General features: G+C 36.9%; 1 protein-coding gene across 3 annotated transcripts in view; it reads right to left on the bottom strand.

Moving 5' to 3' along the window:
* The window catches only part of MCU (mitochondrial calcium uniporter), a 207,520-nt gene that overhangs the window by 38,180 nt on the left and 142,993 nt on the right, over positions 1-26,347 (bottom strand). For all 3 annotated transcript variants that reach the window (XM_025396361.1, XM_025396363.1, XM_025396362.1), the window contains one exon: positions 11,957-12,026. In XM_025396361.1, the coding sequence (XP_025252146.1) occupies positions 11,957-12,026 (70 nt within the window). The remainder of the gene's footprint in view (positions 1-11,956; positions 12,027-26,347) is intronic.

A 26,347-nucleotide genomic window follows, 5' to 3' on the forward strand; every position in this document is an offset into this window, starting at 1 on the left:
GCACTTTGGGGGGCTGATGCAGGCAGATCACTTGAGGTCAGGAGTTTGAGACCAACCTGGCCAACATGGTAAAACGCTGACTCTACTGAAAATACAAATATTAGCTGGGTGTGGTGGCAGGCACCTGTAATCCCAGCTACGCGGGAGCCTGAGGCAGGATAATTGCTTGAACCTGGGAGGCAGAGGTTGCAGTGAGCTGATATTGCACCACTGCACTCCAGCCTGTGACAGAGCAAGACTCTGTCTCAAACAAAACAAAACAAAAACTTATTGTTTATTTCTGGAATTTTCCATTTAATATTTTCAGACTGTAGTTGCCCGTGGGTAATTGAAACTATGGAAAGTGAAGCCATGGAAAAAGGGGTGGAGGGGAGACTCCTATATATAAAGGATCACGGTGTTTACAACTTGTCTTTTATGATAATCATTGCTTTGAGGTTTATCTAAATTGAATCATATTTCTGGAAACATTCACTTAAACTCCTATATATAAGGAAGTGGTAAATTTAAAAAAAAGAAAAAAAACCTCCTATATAGAATTTCATTCTATGAATACATTGCTTAACAACAGGGATACATTCTGAGAACTGCATCATTAGGTGATTCTGTCACTGTGTGAACATCATAGATAATATTTACAAAACCTAGATGGTATAGCCTACCACACACCTAGTAGGTATCTAGGTATTGCCTCTTAGGCTACAAACCTGTATAGCATATTACTGTGCTGAATACTGTCAGCAACTATAACACAGTGGTATTTGTATATCTAAACATTTCTGAACATAGAAAAGGTGCAGTAAAAATACAGTATTATACTCTTTTGGGACCAATATCATATATGTGGCCCATTGTTGACTGAAACGTCGTTATTCAGTACATGCATGACTGTATACCATAATTTGTATATTGAAAAACCAGATTTTTTTCCCCTATTATAAATAAAAATAAGGCTAAGAGAAAGTAGCACTACTCAATGTTTTTAGTTTCTGATGTAAATTTTTATTTCCTTTTAGAGCCTTGTGTTTCACATTTTACTCCTTAATTCATCTGGAACTTATTTATTTTTGTGATGTTGAGAAGTTGATTGTAATAGCACCATTTATTAAATAGTCTGCCCTTTTTCCTTGGCTTTACAATGCTAATCAATCACATGTCAGATTTCTATATATGTAAGCTTTCTCTAATCTGATCCAACAATCTTTCCTGTACCCATACTTCATTGTTTTGATTATTACAGTTTTAGAAATATGTCTTAGTACATGCTTAGGTACCACATGTCCCCGTGTTTTCCTATTCCAAATTTATCTTAGTTTTTTATATAGCTTTACTCTTTCATGTGAATTTTTAAGTAAGCTGATCAGCTCCCACTGGGGTTTTGATTAGCATTGCATTGAATTTATAAATTCATTTAAGGAAAATAGACAATTTACAATTGTTGTCTTCATATCTATTAAGATGGTATAACACTGCATTTATTCCTATCTTATGTCCTTCAATAAAGTTTATTATTCTCAATAAATGTCTTACATTTTATTTTTACTAGTTTTATGCCTAGATGCCCTCAAGTAATTTAACAATCACTTCTATATTCCTAAGGATAATTCCAAAAGTCTATATGCTTTGTTAAATTATATGTTAGACAAAATATAAGACTATCATTTTAACAGAATAAACTAAATATCTATCTACTTTGGTGACAATAAGGAGCTTCCTTATATATTATCGCAAAAATATCCTCAGAATATTTACATATACATATACATATATATATACTTTTTTTTTTTGAGACAGAGTCATACTCTTGTCACCCAGGCTAGAATGCAGTGGCATGATCAGGGCTCACTGCAGCCTTAACCGCCCAGGTTTAAGAGATCCTCCTGCCTCAGTCTCCTGAGTAGCTAGAACTACAGATGTATGCGTCCACGCCCAGCTAATTTTTGTATTTCTATTTTTTTACATTTTCTTTGAGATGGAGTCTTGCTCTGTTGCCCAGGCAACAGTGGCGCAATCTTGGCTCACCGCAACCTCTGCCTCCCGGGTTCAAGCGATTCTTCTGCCTCAGCCTCCCAAGTAACTGGGATTACAGGTGCCCACCACCATGATCAGCTAATTTTTATATTTTTAGTAGAGATGGGTTTTTGCCATGTTGGCCAGGCTGGTCTCGAACTCCTGACCTAAGGTGATCCGCCCACCTTGGCCCCGTAAAGTACTGAGATTACAGGCATGAGCCACCACGCCCAGCCTTATTTTTTGTATTTTTGGTAGAGACGGTTTTACCAAGTTGCCTAGGCTAGTCTCAATCTCATGAGCTCAGGTGATCAACCTGCTTTGGCCTCCCAAAGTGCTAGGATTACAGGCATGAGCTGCTGCATCTGACAGAATATCTATAATTAATATGTATAAACAAAATGTGTTTGCTTCAAAATAATTTCAGAAAAATCTACTTAAATATATAAAATAATTAAAATTTTCTTTAAATGTCAAGAGAAGAAAAATGACTGCTTCCACTGAGTTTAACAAGGGGAAAGAGTAAGTTAAACATCAAATGCTGGCAAGGATGTGAAGCAACAGGAACTCTCATTCATTACTGTTGGGAATACAAAATAGTACAACCACTTTGGTAGACAGTTTGGTGTTTTCTTACAAAAATAAACATACTGCTACCAACCACAATTCTCTGTATTTACCCAAAAGAGCTGAAAAATGCCCATATAAAAACTTGCACACAGATGTTTGTAGTAGCTTTATTCATAACTGCCAAAACTTGGAAGCAACCAAGATGTCCTTCAGTAGGCAAGTGGACAAATTGTGGTACACCCAGATAACAGACTATTATTCAGTGCTAAAAAGAAATGAGCTATCAAGCCATGAAAAGACATAGAGAAAACTTAAATGTATCTTACCAAGTGAAAGATGTCAATCAGAAAAGGCTACATACTGTATGATTCCAACTGTAAGACATTCTGGAAAAGGCAAAACTATGGAGACAGTAAAAGATTAGTACCTGCCTACCAGGACTTAGGGAAAAGGGAGATATGAATAGGTAGAGCACAGAGGATTTTTAGGGCGGTGAAACTCCTCTGTGTGATACTATAATGGTGGATACATGTCATATATACATTTGCCCAAAACCCATAGGATGTAAAACACCAAGTGTGAATCCTAACGAAAATTAATGGACTTGGGGTTGTAATGATGTGTCAATGCAGGCTCATCAATTATAACAAATGTACTCCTCTCATGGGGAGATATTCATCATGGGGGAGGCTATGCAAGGATTTGGGGGCAGGGAATATATAGGATATTTCTGTACCCTTCTCGCATTTGGGATGTGAACCTAAAACTGCTCTAAAAAAATAATCTGTTTTTTAGTATTTTTGGTTAATTAACCTCTTTGAGAATCTGATAAAGCTATGGATGAACTTCTTCCTCAACCCTATTTCCTGAAAAAATCAAAACAGTTTGTACATAAAAATTTTAGATATAATTTATAAAATAAATTATTGTATTTATTTACAATTATTTTATAATTATATAATTTATAAAATTTCATTTTATATAACTACTTTATTTTATATGTAATACGAAGAAAATACGATTTTCTTTGTATTGCCCTATTTTAAAAATCAATGTTTACAAAACCTGAAGGATTATTTCCCTCATTTTTGAACCAAAATTAATGGCCATTTCCTGTTTTTTACAAAGAAATAAAATACACAAATTAAACGGAAAATAAAAGTTAATTCAAGAGGAAAGAACATGTAAATTCTAGGCTGCTATTGTTTGGCTTGACTAAAGAAGTCACATACTGCCCTAGTTTTGGAACATGGTAAACTGAATATTATCTTTGATATCCAAAAGGTTGTGCACTTTCTATTTTGATGAAAAGTGGTACTGAAAATTCCGAGAAAGGTATACGATAACAAATAGAATCACAGCTCACTTTGCGAAATGATGCTAGGTTAAGTTTGTGCAAGGAAACTAAGAATTGTCTGAGAATTGATTTCATATCACTACTCAATACAATATGAAAAGTGAAAAGATTATAAATCCAAGTTTCAATTGTGAGGTTTTCTGTGTGAAGGTAATCTTTAAGATCTCTGCGGTTTTCCTATATGCCTACGGAGAAACTGACAAAACTTTTCATTCATGACTAGCCTACAGAGATACTTCAAGTAGTAGAAAATTCACATGGTTGTCCATTTCTACAGGACTATAGGACTGCAGGTGTGCGCCACCACACCCAGCTAATTTTTTGTATTTTTAGTAGAGACGGTTTCACCATGTTGCCTAGGCTGGTCTCAAACTCCTGGCTTTACCTTACTCAGAGCAATAGTTTGGCTAAGAGTTTATGATTTTTCTGCCAAATCCATAACAACTATAAGGTCTTGAATTAGATTACTCATTCATAAAGCCCCAAATATCCCCAAGTAAATCAAGCCACGAATAAACTCCTCCTGTACTAATCTTTCTTTTCTTTCAAAAAGCAAAACTCCTGCCAAAAATTTAATAAAGCAAAGGAGAATTTTAAATTTTTAAACTTTTTTTTGATAAAAATTTGTTCTTATGAAATTGATTACTTCTGTGGGAGCAGACAAAATTTTTAGGCCTGTTGGAAGAGTCTTCAAAGCCAGTATGTGCCAGTGAAAGAAAGAAAAGCAATGCATTATTACAATGGGTGGAGCTGCTTTCTCCTCTGAGGCAGTATAAGTATGCACATTGCTAAGTTTGGAAGATGCGCCATCTGTGCAGAATACTAAGATCTTCATTAGAGTCAAAAATTTTTTTTGGGCCAGGCGCGGTGGCTCATGCCTGTAATCCCAGAACTTTGGGAGGCCGAGGCGGGTGGATCACCTGAGGTCAGGAGTTTGAGAACAGCCTGGCCAACATGGTAAAACCCCGTCTCTAATAAAAATACAAAAATTAGGGGGGCATGGTGGCAGGCACCTGTAATCCCGGCTACTCAGGAGGCTGAGGCAGGAGAATCACTTGAACCCAGGAGAAGCAGGGCGCAGTGAGCTGAGTGCCACTGCACTCCAGCCTGGCGACAAGAGCAAAACTCCATCTCAAAAAAAAAAAAAAAATTTTTTCTGGTAGTTATTTTGGCAAAGAAGTTTAACAGTCTGTCAGAGATGCTGGTAGCCATTAATATTAACAGCCTTTGTAATTTCCACAAGAGACCTGGATATTAGGAATTTTTCTTTAATTGTGTCAACATGCATGTTAACAGACAAAAACTAGGAACTAACTGCTTTGAGCAGTATCAGTTTTTTGACCAAGCTGCATTCTGGAGGAAAATGAGTTAGTTTCCAATTCCCTCAAAATTCACTTCAAAATATTGGAAAAAATGATGACAATCCTGAAGTGGATGGCATCACCTGAAATCTGACATAAATTTTCTTCTGCTCCAAGCGAAGTAGTTCACTGTCAGCACATAAAGCTTAAAGGTCTTTCCAATTTCATGTGGCTTCTTTTCTTGGTAATATAAAAGTCAATCTTGAAGAATCCTTCAAGGAAAGAGTTCTGTGATGAAACAAGTGCATCCACATTTTGGTAAAGTTTCAAATTGTCATTACTACTTACAAAAAAAAAAAAATCTGAACTGTTGGATATATTTTTAAAATAAAAAAAATAAGGTGCTTCTGTTTTCACAACTTTGTATTTAAGCTGGTGAGAACTCTGCCACATTAAAATACTTAAGCTCTGTGTGCCCTATAATTTTTGGTGATTAAGTAGCTTCAATGCTTCATTTCTTTTTTGTTGTCAAGTCTTTTTAAAGCTGGAATGAAAGACATATAGTGGTGGGGTATAGTGGTTGGGTATGTATGTGCCCTCAATACAATAATGACACAGAATTTCCAACTGTGTACAACAGTTACTAACATGAGTTGACAAAAAGTCATTAATAACATCTGTCCCCTTTCTCTCAAAACTATTTGAAAAACTAACAAGAAAAACTCTAGACTATATAAAGAACTCTTACAACTCAATAATAAGAAAATAAATAGTCAAATGTTTTCAAAAGGTCCTTTGAATAGACACTTTACTAAATAAAATATCTGAATGGTTAATAAGCACATGAAAAGATGTTCAATATCATTAATTATCAGTGAAATCCAAATTAAAACCACAATGAAGTAATACTGTATATCCATTAGAGTGTCTATAATCAAGACTGACTGTACCAAGGTTGGGGAGGATGTAGGGAGACTGTCACACCGATGAACTGCTGGTGGGAATGCAAAATGGTACAGTCACTTTGGAAAACAGTTTGCAGTTTCTTAAAAAATTAAGCATACACCTACAGTATAACCCAACCATTTCATTCATAAGTATCTATCCAAGAAGAATGAAAACATGTCCATACAAAGATTTATAGGCAAATGTTGGCAGCAGCATTATTTTTAATAGTTCAAAATGGAAAACAATTCTAATGTCCCTCATTTGGTGAATGAATAAACAAAATGGGATATTTCTACATACTGGAATACTACCCAGCAATAAAAATAAAGAACTACAAATACACACTATAACATGGATAAGCCTTGAAAGCATTGCGCTGTGTAAAAGAAGCTAGATGCAAGACTACATATTGTATGAGTCCATTTATATGACATTTTTGGAAAAGGTTTAACTACAGAGACAGAAAGCAAATTGGTGGTTACCTGGGGTTGAGGGTGTGAGTGAAGATTAGAACTGGGGAACTTTAAAAAAAATTTTTTTGCTACACTATCAACTGACAAACAAGCGAGCGGTTCGAAAATGGATTGTTGTGGCTGGGCATGGTGGCTCACGCCTGTAATCCCAGCACTTCGAGAGACTGAGGTGGGTGGATCACCTGAGGTCAGGAGTTCGAGACCAGCCTGGCCAACATGGCGAAACCCCTCTCTCCTAAAAATACAAAGATCAGTCGGGCATGGTGGTGCATGCTTGTAATCCCAGCTGCTAGGGAGGCTGAGGCACAAGAATCGTTTGAACCCGGGAGGGGGAGGTTATAGTGAGTCCAGACCGCACCACTGCACTCCAGCCTGGGTGATGGTGCGAGACTCCATCTCAAAAAAAAAAAAAAAAGATGGTTTGTTGTGACAGTTGTACAATGATGGGTAAATTTTATGGTATGTGAAATACAGCTCAATAAAGCTTCTTTAAAAAGCAACAGGACAGAAAACAAAAACAAAAAAAAGCTGGAGCATATATCTGGTTCCCAAAACCACTCGCAGACCTTAGGTTTAGAATTTATATATTATCTATTACTTGGGTTGACTAAACAGATGGTTGTTTATTATTAAACAGGAATTTTCAGATACTTTCATTATTAAAATGATTTGCCCACAAACAATTTTTGTAGGGAAATCTTACATCTTTTGTTAAGTACAAGATAAACATAACAATTCTCTAGCGATTCTCACTTTTTTTTTTTTTTTTTTTGTGAGACAAGGTCTGACTGTCGTTCAGGAGGGAGCGGTGCGGTAGCAGATCCTAGCTCACTGTTGACTTGATTTCTCACCTCGTTGCAGCCTTGACCTCCTGGGCTCAAGCAATCCTCCCACCCCAGCCTCCCAAGTAGCTGAGACCACAGGCACATGCCACCACACCCAGCTAATTTTTGTATTTTTTGGTAGAGATGAGGTCTATGTTGCCCAGGCTGGTCTTGAACTCCTGAACTCAAGAGATCCTCCCACCTTGGCCTCCCAAAGTGCTGGGATTACAGGCGTGAGCCACTATGCCAGGTCCTAGCAATTCTTAATATAAGGCAGTTTGAGTAGGGTTACATTTCTGGATTTTAAAAAAAAGCAGCTAGATAAGGCTATTTTTCTTGCTCTTTCTCTAGCTCACTTTTCACACTTTCCCAATAGCTAGAGTGAAGATAGGTCCTGGTCTACACTATTAAAAAGTATCAGGCAGCCGGGTGTGGTGGCTCACGCCTATAATCCCAACACTTTGGTAGGCTGAGGAGGGTGGATCACAAGGTCAAGAGATCGAAACCATCCTGGCCAACACAGTGAAACCCCGTCTCCACTAAAAATACCAAAAAAAAAAAAAAAAATTAGCCAGGCGTGGTGGTGGGTGCCTGTAATCCCAGCTACTCGGGAGGCTGAGGCAGGAGAATCACTTGAACCCGGGAGGCGGAGGTTGCAGTGAGCTGAGACTGCACCACTGCACTCCAGCCTGGTGACAGAGCAAGACTCGGTCTCAAAAAAAAAAAAAAAGTATCAGGCATCTCCTTTCATTCTCAAAAGTGTTCTGAGTTGGATGATAAATTATACAAACTGTCTACAGCAGAATTATCCACATCATTGTAACTTCCACTAACATGAAGGGAAACCCCTGAAGGCTTTAAAGACTTCAAGTAAGTATAAACTATATAACCATAAAAATTTTACTATTAGTCATTTTACAGTTGAGGATCTGGGGCACAGAGAAATTAAAATAAGTCTAAGACCACGTGTTTTAGATTTGAGGTCTTTAACACTACCACAACCACTCCTTACAGAATAAGTACTATTTCTACATTTTTCTGTTGGAGGTGTTAACTATTACTATCTATATTTCATGGATGAGGAAACAGGCTTTGACTTATCACTTACCGGGGGTTTTAAGGAGGTTAAGTGGTAGAACTGGGATATAAACCTAGGTCTGCTTGACTTCAAAGCTTGTACTCCTAACCTTTAAGCAGAATGCCTCTCATAAAACGTAACGTGGGTGTCAGTATGGGTATGTGTTTGCTCCACAGTTTGGTCTAGGGGAATCTGTATCACTATAACATTGTATGCAAAATTTCCTATGTTTATATAAATTCTTCTAGAGAAAGGGTCTAGAGCTTTCAATAGATCCTCATAAGTATTTACGATACCAAAAAGAAAAAAAATCTAGAACCTGTTAGATTGCTTTGTTAGAGAGGTAAGCATTTAAGATAATCTACATATTTTATTACCAGTTGTTACCGTCATAACCAGATTTGTCAACTAACATAATTCATAATTACTGAAAAGCAGTATATATAGGTATATTTACTAAGTATATAAATACCATAATTACAGGATATGATATTTTAGACCTTGCTCTTCTAAAAACCGAGGGTGAAGTCCTCATTTAATACTGAAGATGACCAGCAGTCACAACAAAGAGCAGGGAGTGATGGTAGAAATTTCTGTTGCTGGTGACCAAACTCTACTTACTGGAGTAGCTGTGGATTAAGCAGTTTTCTCACAAGCTATACTGACCTAAGGTAAAATTAACTTAGAAGTACAAAATTAGGCCGGGCGCGGTGGCTCACGCCTGTAATCCCAGCACTTTGGGAGGCCGAGGTGGGTGGATCACGAGGTCAGGAGATCGAGACCATCCTGGCTAACACGGTGAAAGCACGTCTCTACTAAAAATGTAAAAAATTAGCCGGGCGTGGTGGCGGGCACCTGTAGTCCCAGCTACTTGGGAGGCTGAGGCAGGAGAATGGCGTGAACCTGGGAGGCGGAGCTTGCAGTGAGCCGAGACTGTGCCACTGCACTCCAGCCTGGGTGACTGAGTGAGACTCTGTCTCAAAAAAAAAAAAAAAAAAAAAAAAAGTACAAAATTAGAAAGATGTACAATAAGGAACATCAAGCTACATTAAAACAAATAATTTTGTGCTTTTATTTCTTGATAAGTAATACGAATTAGTTTTCTTAAGAAGGATAAATAGTGTTAGTTGGAATTTGGGGAGAGACTCTTTTTTTTCTTAAGTTGGTATCCTTTTAGTTTTTGTAAAAATAATATTGCCTTCAAACCCTCATACTGGCAACCTATTAGCATTTATGTCCTCTGATAACATTTGACCAGATACCCCAGTATAACTGTACCATTGTTAAATTACTGAAATATCTCCATATGGACAGAATATAGGTATATATAACACAGCCTATATGTAGGTATATATAACAGGATAACAGTAATGGCAATAAGTAGCAAAATTAATATCAATTCCAATATGAATTTATTAGTTCAAGTTAATTGCCACTAAATATCATAACTGCCAATAGGACTTGACCTTCCTGCTGTAGTATAACATGTGACTTGGTTGATATTCTTTATGAATATATACTGATATATGTGGATATTGAATATATGATAATTTTAAACAATATCATAAAGACTAGAAATTTTTGAATGAAATAGTTCAGCAAAAGCTGAGTGGATTCAGCAATATAAACCTTTTCTTTTCTTTTCTTTTTTTTACAGTGAGAGAAATTCTTTTTATTCAAACTATCTAATGATGGCACCCTGCAGTGGTAATGGAGTAAGTCAGAACCTGGGAGTAGTGCTGGCATAGATGTGGACAGTCACCATTTGGCTATTTAATGGACCAAGCAGTGTCAGGAGGAAGAGAGATACCCACCCACTGCATTGAAGGAGCTTAAGGAGGGAAAGGAATAGGTAGCATAGCCAGGTGGCATTATGGTCCTCTGGCTCGTGGCCATGTAGAAAGTACTGCTATCTGGGTACATATTGACTCTTGACTGGGGGCAACACAGCTACCTTTCTGGCCACAACACAGTGCTAAGTACTGTTTTTTAATTTATACATTAATTGGTACTAATTTATTAGTTTTTTTGTCTTTAAGAGACTGGAAACAGAGAGCCAGCTAATATTTTCCTTATTTTGATTTTGCTCTATTTTCCCCTTTTTAACCTTTCCATATTACAAACAAGTAATCACAATGGATTTTTCTTCCAAATTTAGAAGATCTGGCAAATACGAGCACACTATCTATAAATTCACGTAACAGCTTTGGGAGGTGATTCTGATAACACTGCAAAAAATTATACTGACTAAAAGTTGGGGATTCTAGTGTTTTCATGATTCATTTTCTGGGCTTCTTTAGTTTTAGGCACCCTTGTAAATTTGCAGGACGCTCTTTCAGCGGTTGTTGTGCTTATGAATAAATGTTTCTAAGGTTGAAATCAGAGCTCTATCAAACTCAACTTTACACAGAGGAAACATATCTAACCGTCAACCCCTAAACTAAGCAACCTAAACTGTAAATGCACACTACTGGGTAAGAGAAATGGCAGTAAGAGTTATAAACACATCTCCCTCCACTACCATAAAAACAACAAAGGTTTGGATCCTGTCAACAGTTTATAGCATCAAAGACCTTTAAAAAGGATTGCATGTGGTCTGCAAGCATCTGTTTATCCCTTCCCACATCAAAGAAGAGTATTGTAGTCCTATACCTAAGTAGGGAAAAAGACAAGCAAGAGTAGGAGGTCTTAGACTTTGAGTTCCTTCTGTCTAGGCTCTGATACAACAAGAGGCTGGAGTGCTTGATCATCATTATCCATAATGTGAAGACCCAATGGTTGGAAAACACAAAAGATGGTGCTTCCGTGATCTTCAAATTAACCATGTCCCTAGTTTTAACAGATAAATGAGGCCGGGCACAGTGGCTCACGCCTATAATCCCAGCACTTTGGGAGGCTGAGGTGGATGGATCACGTGAGGCCAGGTGTTCGAGACCAGTCTGGCCAACATGGTGAAACCCTATCTCTACAAAAAATACAAAAATTAGTTGGGCATGGTGGTGCTCGCCTGTTCCCAGCTGCTCAGGAGGCTGAGGCAGGAAAATTGCTTGAACCCAGGAAGCGGAGGCTGCACTGAGCTGAGATCGCACCACTGCACTCCACCTGGGCAACAGACCAAGGCTCCATCTCAAAAATAAAAAATAAAAGATATATGATCATTTAATAACCTATGAAGTCTTAATGGATCTTAGTGTTTCTTCTTGGTTTCTTCTCTAAACTCATTAGATTCTCATCCAAATTTTATTTTCCTTCTCCTCCTTTCCCTCTCTAACCCCTAAGCCCACCTTAAGTGAAAGAGTATGGTTTATAAATTTTTGTGTCAGATAGAGAATAGGAAACATTGAGCTAAGAGGGAAATAATATTAGACATAAAAGGTGGATTTGCTGAAACTCACCATCAGAGGGCACAACAGTACTGCAATAAACAACTCCCAAATTCTGCCAGGGAGAGATCCTTTGGTGTACCTAGACAACATAAAAGATACATCTACTGTCAGAATGGAACAACAAACATATACTTATGTGTGTGTATATAATAAATATATAAATATGATTACTTAAGTAATATGTATGCTTTGTAGAAAACTTTAAAAATACAGATAAAAGAAAATAAAAGTCTTTCAAACTCTTATCATCCTAAAATAATAGTGGTGAACATTTTGGTGTTTTCAAGATTTATGCAAACACATTTACATATACAAACACAAGTATACATGTTACATTAAACAAAATTAGAATTATACAAATCATGTTTTATGTACTTTAAAAACACTTAATATTGATTCTAGGTACTATCAGGCCTCAAGTAAACTTTCTGGCTTTTTCTTCCTCTGGTTACCTTTCAGACCTGCATCTCCTTCCTATCTCTTACCAGGTATAAGAGTTATTAAGTAGCTGTATCAACAATTTACTATTATGGAGTAGGTCTCTGGTCTTTATGTTCACTCTCCTTTTTAAAAAACTTGGAGAGGCAACCTCACTACTTGGGTCCTTAATCATGACCGCTTCAGAGTGTTAGAAAAAATCACTCCCACTCACATCCACCTCTACTACTTCCTTGAAGAGCAATGTCACTGTGGATGTGGATCTGGAACTCAGGTTCTCATAACTAAACCATGTTTCAGAATGAATACTGAATACATTTCTCACTTGGCAAATACTTTATTCCTTTGTATCTTTTACTTTCCCAGCCCCAAAAAGTATCAAAGGAAGAGGAAGGGCAGGCATTAACTGAATAAAATCCAATATACCTGCTTCAGGCCTGACATACTCCATTCCATCAGCACAAAGAAAAATCATTTAGCATCTACTAAGCTGTATTAAGGTGTGCATTGTCACAGAGTCCTAAATGATTTTTCTTTGTGCTGATGCACTTCATATGACTATCATTAATTTCCATCTCGTTTCAACTTAAGAGAGCATGCAGAAATGTGAGACTGACATTTATAAAAAATTTAAATAAATAATTTAAAAATTACTTGAGACTTGGCTTACAGCTAGTTTAGTTTTAAATCTTTGATTCATTAGGAATTACTTCTAGTCAAAGTAAGTCGAAATCTAGTTTCCCTCTAATGACAACATCCCATACAATGAATAATACATCTTTTCCTTTCTTATTTGAAATGTTATGTTTATAATTTTCCAGATAATTACATGAATTTGGATCTATTTCTGAACTTCTATTCTGCTCATGCTCTAGTAGCCACATTGTTTCAACATTCTAGTCTTATATTTCAGTGTCTGGTAGGGCTAGTTTTCCCTTATTACTTTTCTTTAAGAAATCTCCCAGTTATTCTTATTTGTTTCTCCATATGAACTTTAGAGTCAGTTTATCTAGACGTACACACACATCCACAGCTATTGGTTTCAAAAAAACAGTATTGTGCAGTGGTTAAAAGCACAGAATCTGAAATAATCTTGCCTGAGTTCATTTTGTAGGTCAGTAACTTTAACTGCAACCCTTGGGCAAGTTATTAACTTCTTTGTGCCTTGGTTTCTTCACTGAAAAATGGGCAAAAAGTGATACTAACATCACCCATGTAAAGTACTTGTGAGGACTAAATGAGTAATACATATAAAGTCCTTAGAACATGCCTGGCATAGAGTACATTCTCAATAAATACTAGCTATATCTTGTTGTGAGATATTAACTTCATGGGTTAAAAAAGGATTTTGATTTTTGCCAAAGAATCTTGTAAGTCTTTCCATTTAAGTCTCTGTTTGTATTTCTGAGAAGCACTTTAAAGTTGCTCTCAAGCAGATCTTGCAGGCTCTTTTTCCTCGTGTAATGGTTTTTGTACTAAGTCTTGTCCAATATTAGGAACATGATCCCTGCATGTTTGAGTTTGCATATGCCTATTACAGCTTTGCGTGTTCTTTAATTTTGTTATCCTTTCTAAGTTTCTTTGCTTTCATTTTCTTAGTAATCTGATCTGGGAATGTTTTAATAGGAGAATTAGGAGAATTAGAATCTGGGAATGTTTTAATAGGAGAATGTTTTAATAGGAGAATTACTTTAATTAATATAGCATACATATTTAAGCTCTCATCAGTTATGAAATTGTATGCGATGTTTTCTAAAGTAAAAATACTTTACTAGTGACTGGGCATGGTATCTTGCGCCAGTAATCACAGCACTTTGGTAGGCTGAGTGAGAGGACTGCTTGAACCCAAGAGTTAGAAGAGGCTGCAGTGATCTATGATTGTGCCATTGCACTCCAGCCTGGGCAACAGAGTGAGACCTCATTTCTTAAAAAACATTAAAATAAAATTACTCAATGATTTGTGCTTACTTTGTTTATGTACATATTCCTTCTGATAATAAAAAAGGTTTACTTTTTTGTTCTAGTAGCTACTTCAGAGTAAAAGTCTGAAGTCTTTTAACGGCCTCTGAAAGTCCAATATTCTCTGATATCCCATTTTCTCTGACTTCATCGCTTACCACTCTCCCTCCTATATTACTATGCTTTACCCCTTTACACTCTTCCCTGTTTCTTGAGCCCAGCTACGTTTTTGCTTCAGGGCCTTTGTAATAGCAACTACCTTTGCTTAGAATACTGTTTCTCTAGATAACTATCTGGCTCAGTTCCTTCAAATATTTGTTCAAATTTCATTGTCTGACTAAGGTCTACTCACCCACTACAAAAAAAGCAATCTCATCAATGGGTACTCCTAATCCTTTTATGCTGTATTTCTCCCCATACATTTAACACCTCTTAACAAATTACTTATTATTTTTATTTTGTCTGTCTCCTCCAACCCATGAAGCAAAAATTTTCATCTGTTTTGGTCACTGACAGTGCTTGGCAAATAACAAGTCCTCATCGAATACATGTTAGGCAAAAAAACAAAAACAAAAACAAAAATCCTATATTTTATAGTTTTTTTTATAACTATAGTTTTACATAAAATATACTGTAACATATAAAAATCCTATCTCTATTATCAGCAATGATTAATACAGCTATGTTTCTTTTTTCTTTCCCTCTACCACTCGGTTTAGTTTATTAGATTATTTCCCTTAGTGTTTACCTTTCACTCTAACCTACGTATCTATGTATCAACTATAGACTCCCCTCCACCCCAATCTTAAGATTTTACTAGATTTATTGATTTCAAATGACATCTTTTGACAGGTTGTTATAAAACATGACAACATCATTTATTTCCTCATCGACTTTCATTACTGCACTGTCAAGGTTTTAACGATTCATATTCTGCTCTATAAATCTAATTTCCACATTTGTTTTAGTCTTAATGCTATAGATCAATGGACTCTATGTTCACTGCCAATACTCTTTAGCTGTAGTTTCTTCTCCTTTCATTTCTTGGTTGGCTGCACTTCTTCCTGTAGAAGTAGGACTCATAAAAGCTAAATTTCCTGTAGCTTGGCATGTTAATTTCTAAATTAATCTTTCCTTGAGGATTTGGAAGGGAAAGTATCCTTGTTGAATGCTGCTTTGGAGAAGTCTGAGGTCAGCAGCTTCCTTTGGAGAACTGTGCTTGGCTGGCTTTGTTGGGGATCTGCAACCATAGGTATCATTCCTCAGGGTTTCCCCACACACCTCTATTTGACTTTCACTGGATCTGACAACCTTCCTTTATATAATAAGTGTTTTGGAATTGCAGAGATCTCCCTAGTTGTGCTGAAGATGTGGCTTGTATTTTTGTCTTATTCTCCTTCCTATTCCAAGATGTGAGAAGAGAAGAGAGAAACTGCTGCCTTTACTGGGCCATTATTTGTTTATGTAGTAACTTTTAAATACTCACATCTTCAAACACATACAGTAGGAAGCACAGTGTGAAGAAATCTCATGAACCCATCATCTGCTTCTATATTTATCAACATTTTATCAAATTCAGTTCATCTATATCCACCTAGTTTTTTCCCTTCAGTGTATCTTAGAAGGAAATCCCAACCATCATATCACTTCAATATACATACACTGGGCCGTTTTAAAACAGAAATCCTCTGTCCTCTATGACTTCATAAATTATCCTCAACAATAATAAGAGATGTTTTTGTGGGGAAGAGAACCACATCATTACATGGTTGGTTATGAGTAATATTTGTTAGATGATACAGAACATGGGTTGGCAGGCTGGCTGCCAGTTTTTGTAAATACATTTTATTAGAACATAACAAAACTCATTCATTTACTTACTCTCTATACCCCACTCAACTACTTTCACATCACAACAGCAAAATTGAGTGGTTGATATACAGCTGCAAGAGTTGAGTAGCTGCAACAGAGACCACATGGCCCACAAAGTATCAAATATTTACCATCTGGCCCTTTAAGAAAATGTTTGCTGATCCTTGCTTATAGAACAGTTTCTGTAGTTTTGGGATAATTCACTTTCTCAAAGTCCTTCCCATCTACTTCTATAATGACACTGCCAATTATAAAGTACCACATATTAAGTATTTACAAACACACATATAAGTCCTTTTTTTCCTTTAAACCTTCCAGAAGTTTAGAGTCTAATAAAGATAACAAAAACAAAAATTATTTTGCTCTTGCCTTTTTTCCTTGAAATATGGCAACAACAAACAAAAAACAAAAAAAACCAAGGAAGCAATTATAAGAGCTCAAGGTCAAAGAACCATCACTATTCTAAACTCTTCCATAACTCCCCTAAATTGAAAATATTTCGTGGTTTAAATTTTGTATTTTTAACATGTCACAAGAAAATAGTTTTTAAAAGTTTTTTTCCTTTACTGTTTAGGGTTTTTTTTCCTCCCCCTTTACTTTCCTTGGAAGTTTTTAATAAATATTTGACTGATGCTGAAAGTTTGAAAAATATACCAAAAAGTTAAAAAAGAAAGAAAAGTCAGCAAAAACAATCAGGCAAATGGTATGTAATATTTACATATTTAAATTTCACAGGCAGATACCAAGATTAAAATAGTCAATTAAGTTAAATCTTGGCAGATACAAAGATTAAACTTCAGTAAAGTTAATTATTTAGAAAGTATTTCAAAAATTATCAGAGAAAGGGAAAATCTCTAGGAATTTTTTTTTTCTTAGTGTCTCTCTCTGTTGCCCAGGCTGGAGTGTAGTGGCGCGATCTTGGCTCACTGCAATCTCTGCCTTCTGGGTTCAAGCGATTCTCCTGCCTCAGCCTCCCGAGTAGCTGGGACTACAGGCGAGCACCAACCATGCCTGGCTGGCTAATTTTTGTAATTTTTAGTAGAGACAGGGTTTCACCAAGTTGGCCAGGCTGGTCTCGAACTCCTGAACTCAAGTGATCTGTACATCTTGGCCTCCCAAAGTGCTGGGATCACAGGCATTAGCCAAGGCACCCAGCCTCCCTAGAAATATTGGTGCCAAATGAATAAGGTGATTTGGTGCCCCCATAGTTCCTTGAAAAGAGACGGCAAGTTTATTCTTTTGGTACCAGTCCATATCTTTAATAAGTAACTTGAGAACTTTAAGGAAAATCAGGGACTTGAAACTAAAAGAAAGTATAACGTCTGCGGTAGTATTATAATCCTTTATCTTTGATCTTAATCCCTAGTGTTATCAATTTAGAGTCAGGCTACAAAACACTGTAACTTTATTTCTCCAAAACATAAGATTTAAGCCAACAAAAATTAAACTTTAGAATGATAAAAAAGATATTTTATGCCCTCAGAAAAGTATTAAATTCAAGTCAAAATTTACTTTTAAATTCCTTACTGTGATCATAAATTATTCAACTATACTTAATTCATCTTTCATAGTTCAAAAGAGCAAACTCAGCAGTATACTCCTTCCAGAAACTTGGGAGGACTGTCAAATCTAAATAACCTGTCAATAGCCCCCAAATATTCACAGTCAAATAGACATCAGGCTAAAGGAAGGGGAATGGTGAGGGGGAAGAAGGGAGGAGGGTGCAGGGAGGGAGGGAGGGAGAGAGAGGAAAAAAAAAAGAAAGAGAGGGAAAGTTATTTTCTTACTAACCTAGTTCCCTTTAAGAAAATCTTGGGATCTAATTTCATTAAGAAACAAACAGCTACCAACTACATCAAACTAAACTATATTAACTGCATCAAACCGCTTTAGATGGAATAACTGTATCTATGTATTTGTCCATGGCTAAAATCTTATTATAAATATCCTCACTCTGCCTCAAGTTTGGATATGTCCACTTGTATCTCCCTGTTACATTTCCCTTAGCACAACATGGAATGCTTATAAAATGAACCCCTTTCAATAATGTTCCAAAAATTTCGTTTCTAAGACCAGAGTACCCATATTTCAGCAACTCTGTCAAACCTGTCTCCAAAATTCAGTGCTTGTACGGATACTCCAATTAGCAGCATAAACTATTTCAGTTGGTCTAAAGCAAGACACACCTATAACAGCTTACACAGGTTGGGATCAGTCTTTTTCCATATCCCTGATACAGCAAAGTTGTTGAAACATCATATCAGCAACATTTACTACTTCTAATCTACCGATATACTAAATAAGGACTGTGGCTTTAACCTGGAGATTGGATAGTGGGGGAAAACACTGGAATGGGAAGACTTGGGCCCACTTCCACAACTCACTATCTTGAATTTCCACTTCTAAGTCTCTGTTTCTTCATCTGTTAAATTAAAAATAATGCAACAATGATAACAAAACCATTTCACAAGGCTGGTTTCACTTAAGGAAAGTGACAATATAAACATGATAACACTTGAATGACTAATATTCTACAGAAACAAACTCAAAATAAACCTTCAATATCCTTAAGAGATTGACTCAACATAAAAAATTGAATTACTATAATACATTTCAAAAACCACAACTATCTCTAAACAGAGATAATATACAAAATAAACATCTTATGATATTAAGGTAGAAATCTGAGGTTTTAAAAGACTATCTCTTCAGATACCAACATAAAACACATTTGAAGATTTGTTTTACTGCTAAGCTACTCTGAGAAATAAAAGTAATTATGATTTCTGTAAGCATTTTTTGATACAGAGTACAAATTTCTCCCTATATATTAAAGGTCTGTTTTATTTTTGACTGATGTAGGTACAAATGCATTCCATGTTGTACTGAGATGGTCATTGAATGTGTTGTTCATTATTACTTTTTAAAAACTAAAAACCCAAATGCAAAGATCTTTACTTAAAGGACTCACTGTCACATAAAACCTAGCATTTGTACCTTTTAACAATCATTTATGCAATTCAAAGCAGCATATAAATTTAGATGCAAGGGAATAAAGTCCGAATGTAAACTCCATGCGAATAGACACTCTACGTATTCCCCCGTTATCTGTGAGGGATATGTTCTAAGACTCTCAGTGGATGCCTGAAGCCACTGACAGTACAAAACCCTATGTTTTTTCATATAAACACATACCTATGGATAAAGTTTAATTTATAAATTAGGCACAGTAAGAGATTAACAATAATAAAAAAGAATAATTACAACAATATATTGTAATAAATGTTACACAAATGTGGTCTCTTAAAATATCTTATTGTACTGTACGTGGATGATTTACGTCTTGGGTGGGACAGAGTGGGACGGTGTAGGACTGTGTGAGATCTCACCATACTACTCAGGACAGTGCACCATTTAAAACTTAATTATTTCTAGCATTTTTCATTTAATATTTTCAGACTGCAGCTGACTGTGGGTAGTGAAAACCACAAAAAGTGGAACAGCAGGTGAGGGGGAACCACTGTACTGTATCTGTTAAATGAATAAATGTAGTTGGCTTGTAGAGTTTTATTGAGAGTAAAAATGGAACTTCATTTGGTTGCCCTTTTTGATAGACAGTTCAGTTTGGCAATGGTTCTTGTCATCACCTGAATTCATATTTTCTTACACAGTGCCATTAAAGCCTGTGGAATCTCAATGCATTTTGTTGACATAACAATGTTGGGGAACTAGTTGCATCTATTACAACATATTGAGATAAAACTTCCTTCTTAAAGTGCCATAAAAGTTAGGAAAATACCAACTTTACAAAGTATTTTATTTTGGTTTGGTGATGGATAAACAGGTGTTAGTTACATTTGTGTCTATACCTCATAGAACTGAAAGGGCTTATATTTTTAAGTGTTTTTTTTCTACTTTGATGATGCCTAGGGCCTGAGAAATCTGTGTTTGTTTTAGAAAATGGCTACTCAAAATGTAGTCCATGGATCTGGGGCATCAGCATCACCTGGGAGCTTGTTAGAATGTCGATTCTCAGGCCCCACCTCCGACCTACTGAATCAGAATCTGCATTTTAACAAGGTCACCAGGAAATTCACACGCACATTAAAGTCTGAGAAGCACTACCACAGTTCATGCAAATGAGTTCAAAGGGATGCATTAGTTAGCTAGGAACAGTATTGTCAGACCTTTCACCATTCTCATTTATCAAGACCCCAGCATAAGCAACTAGGGCTCATACAGAGGAAACACCACATGGCAGAAACCAATGCATTGAGTTTCAAAGGCTAGATTCTAGTCTCATCTCTAGTTGCATGACCTTGAATCTTAGTTCTCATCTGTAAAATGCATGGGTTATATAACATACATTGTAAGGCCCTTCCAACTCTGAAAGTCTATTAATTCATGAAAATAAATACAAATACATTCTTTCCTGACACACAAGACACACACCACAAAGTAGTTTAGAGAAACAGTTCAACCATATGTGATAGAATAAGTAATTGGGCCTACTTAATGCTATGGGGCCTTGTCTATCAATTACTTTGTATTTATTTGGTTTGAAAAATCAACCTTTTTGTTTTCCCACTTGGTTTCTGGAAGATGCAGAGTGGTGAATAACTTAGGGAGTGGGTGGTTGCTATTAATAACTTCTCTCACTGCTTCCTTTGTTCTTGAATACTGATAAAACACAGGTAACAGACAGGATTCTGGAAAAATTAAAAACAAATTTGGAATTGTACAGGAGCAAGAGGATGTTATCGTTCTTAGAAAAAACATGGCTGAAATATTTAGAGGTGAAAGATTATGATGCCTGACACTGTCAAATCAGGAAACAATAATATGCATATGTATACATATACACATGTGCATACACATAGGTAGAGAGAAATAAAGCAAATGTGGCAAAAGATGAGTAACTGGTGAATCTAGGTAATGGGTATAAGACTGTACTTTGTAGTCTTTCCGCAATTTTCTGTAGGTTTGAATTTTTTCAAAATAAAAAATTAAGAGAGAAAAAGAATTATAAATATCTACTGACCCAATTGTGCTCTGTTGTATTCTTCTCTTTTTTAAGGTGAAATATAACAGATTTATTTACTTTTCTGTAACCTTTAAAAGGCATCAGAAAAGCTAGAATAGAAGAAAAAAAGATCAGTATAGAAAGAATTTCAGTAATGTACACTCCCATGTTGCTACTTTATTTTAACCTTGACTTACAGACTTAACTTTTTTCTCAGGTAAGGCTAAAATAAAAAGGGAAAAAGAAATGCTGGTGAGAAGTCATCTCAAATCTTCTTTGTATTAATGAAGTAAACAATTTCAAATCAAAAGTATGCTTTGTGTGATTTTCATTTTTGCTCTAGCTTCAGTTAATAACAAAAAGAATGCAGTTACCACTCACAAATATAAATAACTATAGGCCTTTCTTATTCCCCTGCAATGAGAGGGATACAACAGCTGCTATAAAAATCACTCTCTACCCTCCCATGTGTTGTGTGAGTGTGAAACTCATACCATGAAAAGAAAAAAATATAAAAAGAGAAAGTTATAGCAAAGTAGCTGGTTTTGTTTTAGAATTCTTTTTCCATTTACTGTAAGTTATTTTACCTAATTACAAATAAAATAAATATGCTACCTACATTTCTAACATAATTGTCTCACTTAGTTACAAACCTCAAAACTGGAATAACAGAAATCATGGGCCAGGCGTGGCGGCTCATACCTGTAATCCCAGCACTTTGGGAGGCCGAGGCAGGCGGATCACCTGAGGTCAGGAGTTCAAGACCAGCCTGACCAACATGGTGAAACTCCATCTCTACCGGAAAAAAAAAAAAAAATAAGGCCAGGCGCAGTGGCTCAAGCCTGTAATCCCAGCACTTTGGGAGGCCGAGGCGGGTGGATCAGGAGGTCAGGAGTTCGAGACCAGGCTGGCCAACATGGTGAAACCCCGTCTCTACTAAAAATACGAAAATTACCCGGGTATGGTGGCATGCGCCTGTATTCCCAGCTACTCAGGAGGCTGAGGCAGGAGAATCACTTGAACCTGGGAAGCGGAGGCTGCAGTGAACTGAGATCGTGCCACTGCACTCTAGCCTGGATAACAAAGTGAGACTCCATCTAAAAAAAAAAAAAAAAATACAAAAAATTAGCCGGGCGTGGTGGCAGACACCTGTAATCCCAGCTACTCGGGAGGCTGAGGCAAGAGAATTGCTTGAACCCAGGAGGCGGAGGTTGCAGTGAGCCAAAATCGCACCACTGCAGTCCAGCCTGGGTGACAAGAGCGAAACCCTGTCTCAAAAAAAAAGAAAGAAAGAAAGAAAGAAATCATGTACCACCTGACTAATAAGATTCCTTCATTCCTTCCAGATTTTATCCAGTAGGAACACCATAAGAACAACAAATCACATTCCATTAATTGGAGATTTTATAGCATTCATAAAGGCCTTTTTGGGGATAGTAGGGAGGGACAGGGTCTCACTCTGCCATCAAGACTAGAGTGCAGCAGTATGATCCTAGCTCACTACATCCTTGACCTCCTGGGCTCAAGTGATCCTCCTGCCTCAGCCTCCTGAGTAGCTGGGATATGCCACTGTGCTCAGCTAAGTTTTTTAATTTTTGTAGAGATGAGGTTTGGTTATGTTGCCAGGGCTGGTCTTCAACTCCTGACCTCAAGGAATCCTCCCGACTCGGCCTCCCAAAGTGCTAGGATTACAGCTGTGAGCCACTGTGCTAGCCCATAAGTCTTACTTGTCTTTAACTCTTTGGCTTCAAACAAATGCACTAATTTTGATAGCCTCTATTCTCTTTCTCTACCTTTAGCTAAGGGGACTTATTTTTATTTGCTTGGTTTTTAAAAATACCCTTAACAAAGTCATGCCAAGGTGTAACTTTACATAATGAACAGATTAAGATTAATACCAAAGAATAACAGTCATTAAGGTCTTAGTGCAGTATAAAGGGGAAGATCAAATAAGAGAGTTAAGAGGATTTTCACATATAATTCAAAACTGAAAACATTCAACCCAGAATGGTCCTCAGCCCACTCTGCCTATACTCCAGCTGACCTCTCCTGTCTGTTTAGGGATCACATGGGGACCAGTCTCTTAGCAAGCCATTCTAAGTCACAACTTTCAGTTGAGAGACCAGCAGATGCTTATTTGCGTATAAAGAAAGAATACCATTACTAACATCACTACCATCTTCTATATTTTCTGAGCATGCACAGGGCCCAATTTGCACTCTTTTTGTGACTGCCTTCTTTCACTTAGCGTGATGTTTTCAAGGCTCATCTATGTTGTAGCACATATTGGTACTTAATTCCTTTTTATTACCAAATGATATTCCATTGTATGGATATATGACATTTTGTTTATCCATTCATCAGTCACTGACTGTGTGGGTTGTTTCCACTTTTTAGCTATTATGCATAATGCTGCTATAGACATTCATGTACAAGTTTTTGTACGAACATATATTTTCCTACTTCTTGGATAGCTATCTAGGAGTAGAACTGTGGGGTCCCATGGGAACTCTGATAACATTGTGAGGAATTGCCATACTATTTATATAAAGTGGCTGCTATTTTTACATTACATTTGCATTTGCATTTACAGCGAGGGTTCCAGTTTCTCTATATCCTTACTCACACTTGACACTGTCTTTTTTCTTTTTTTTTTTTTTTTTGAGACAGGGTCTCACTCTGTTGCCCAGGCTGAGTACAGTGGCACAATCAAGACTCACTGCAGATTTGATCTCCTGGGCTGCAAGCAATCCTCCTGCCCTGGCCTCTCAAAGTGCTGGGATTACAGGTAGGAGCCACTGTACCCAGTCCTATCTGTCTTTTCAATTATACTATCTTAGTAGATGTTAAATGGTATCTCATTGTGGCCTTGATTTCCATTTCTCTGATAAGTAATGATGTTGAGCATTTTTTCATATGCTTACTGACCACCTTTATATCTTCATTGGAAAAATGCCTATTCAGAATCTTTGTCCATTTTTACATTGGGTTGTCTTTTTATTATCAAGTTTAGTGTTGGTTTTTGGTAAGTCATGTTACTCTAGGAATTTGTCCATTTTGCGTGAAATTTTAAATGTATTGACATAAAGTTGTTCAGAATACCCTCATAACTTTTTAATGGCCATAGAATGTATAGTGGCATTGCCTTTTTTTGTTGTTCCTAGTATTAGTAAACTATGACTACTTTTTCTTGATCTGTCAGTCTTGGTTGTTATTTCCTTATTTATTTAGAGAAGGAGTATCGTTCTGTTGCCCACGCTGGAGTGCAGCGGCGCGATCTTGGCTCACTGTGACCTCAGCCTCCCAGGTTTAAGCAATTCTCCTGCCTCAGCCTCCTAGTAGCTGGGATTGGTGTCTGGGACAGGCATCTGTCACCACGCCCGGCTAATTTTTGTATTTTTAGTAGACACGGGGTTTCACCATGTTGGCCAAGCTGGTCTTGAACTCCTGACCTCCGGTGATCCGCCCACCTCGGCCTCCCCAAAGTGCTGGAATTATAGGCGTGAGCCACGGCCAGCCCAGCCGTTATTTCTTCTTTGATGCAGATTTCAAATACCAGAAGATTTTCCAGTGAAAATATAATTTCTATCTTAATTCCACTGTGGTTAGAGAACATACTCTGTATGATTTAAATCCCTTGAAATTTATTAGGACTTGCTTTATGGTCTAACTGTGGTCAGCTGGAAAATGTTCCATGTGCACTTGAAAAAAGCAAGAATCCTATAATACTTTTTGTTGGATTTGATGTTGCCATGGGCTTTTAATACCAGCTGAGTTGAAGTTGACATTTTCGTGTGTATGACAAAGGGCTTAACTTTGTTTCTTCACAGTCTAGAGAGATATTCTATCCCTGTAAAGTCAAGATTTTCAAGAAATTGTTCTGAGGAACTTTCTAAATATAATATGCTGCCACCCTAAACATTGTGGAGTAAAAGTCAAGCAGAAAAGCATGCTTTTGGAACTCAGGCGTGGATATCAATCTTATTGAGACTGGAAAGAAAGATTGGACTGGGTCATTTTCATTCTCCAGATGTACATAAATCAATTGGTTTTTAAAGCAGTTTTCTAGAAGGAATACACATTATTCAAAAACTTTCTCACAAATAAATCATAATATTTAAACACCAGATGAAATTTAAAATTTGCTGATTACTTCACTACATTTTATGAGACGGGTGCATTTCATTAAGAAAATGTTGATCCTTGTACTTCATGCAGGCCTTGAAGACCAAAAGTCTTAGTTAAAAAAAAAAAAAAAATTAAGTCTTACAAGCCTGTTTGACTTTCGTCATGGATCTTTGTTCCCGTTCTAGTTTGTTTCCTACAATATAGGAACCCATCACTTCTCTTAGACAGGAGTAATGATCACAAAGAAGTTACAAAGTTAACAAAAAATGGGACAATGCTTTAGAAATAAAGGAAAAATCAATTTCAGTTAGCAGAATGGGCACTGAATCTAGGAACAGAATTGTATGTACAACATGCAGGTTCTGGTCTCAATATTGAGCTGTTAAAGGGCAGATTATTCTCTGGAGTCTAGTACCATGTCACCACTTGGTGGGGGGAACCAACAACAGAAAGGGAACACGTATGGAAAGTGGTAGGGAATAACTACTGACCAAAAGCACTGTTAACTTCATTTTGTTATCCCATTAAAAAATACTAACCAGGTTGGGCACGGTGGCTCACGCCTGTAATTCCATCACTTTGGGAAGCCAAGGCAGGTGGATAACCTGAGGTCAGGAGTTCGAGACCAGCCTGGCCAACCTGGTGAAACCCCGTCTCTACTAAAAATGCAAAAAATTAGCTGGGCATGGTGGTGGGCACCTGTGATCCCAGCTACCTGAGAGGTGGAGGCAGGAGAATCGCTTTAACTTGGGAGGTGGAGGTTGCAGTGAGCCAAGATCGCACCATTGCATTCCAGCCTGAGCAATAAGCAAGACTCCGTTTCAAAAAAAAAAAAAAATACTAATCAAACTGATGAAGAAGTCCAGAAGGACACCTGTGTTTCTCTTTCAAAGCAAAGTCAGAGCAATTTTGACAAATAATCACCTAAATGTTTACCCTACAGCAACTATGAGCATGAGGTCAAAAGTGAAACTGAGAAA

Source organism: Theropithecus gelada, chromosome 9 (genome assembly GCF_003255815.1).
Source record: "Theropithecus gelada isolate Dixy chromosome 9, Tgel_1.0, whole genome shotgun sequence".
Taxonomy (NCBI): Eukaryota; Metazoa; Chordata; class Mammalia; order Primates; family Cercopithecidae; genus Theropithecus; species Theropithecus gelada.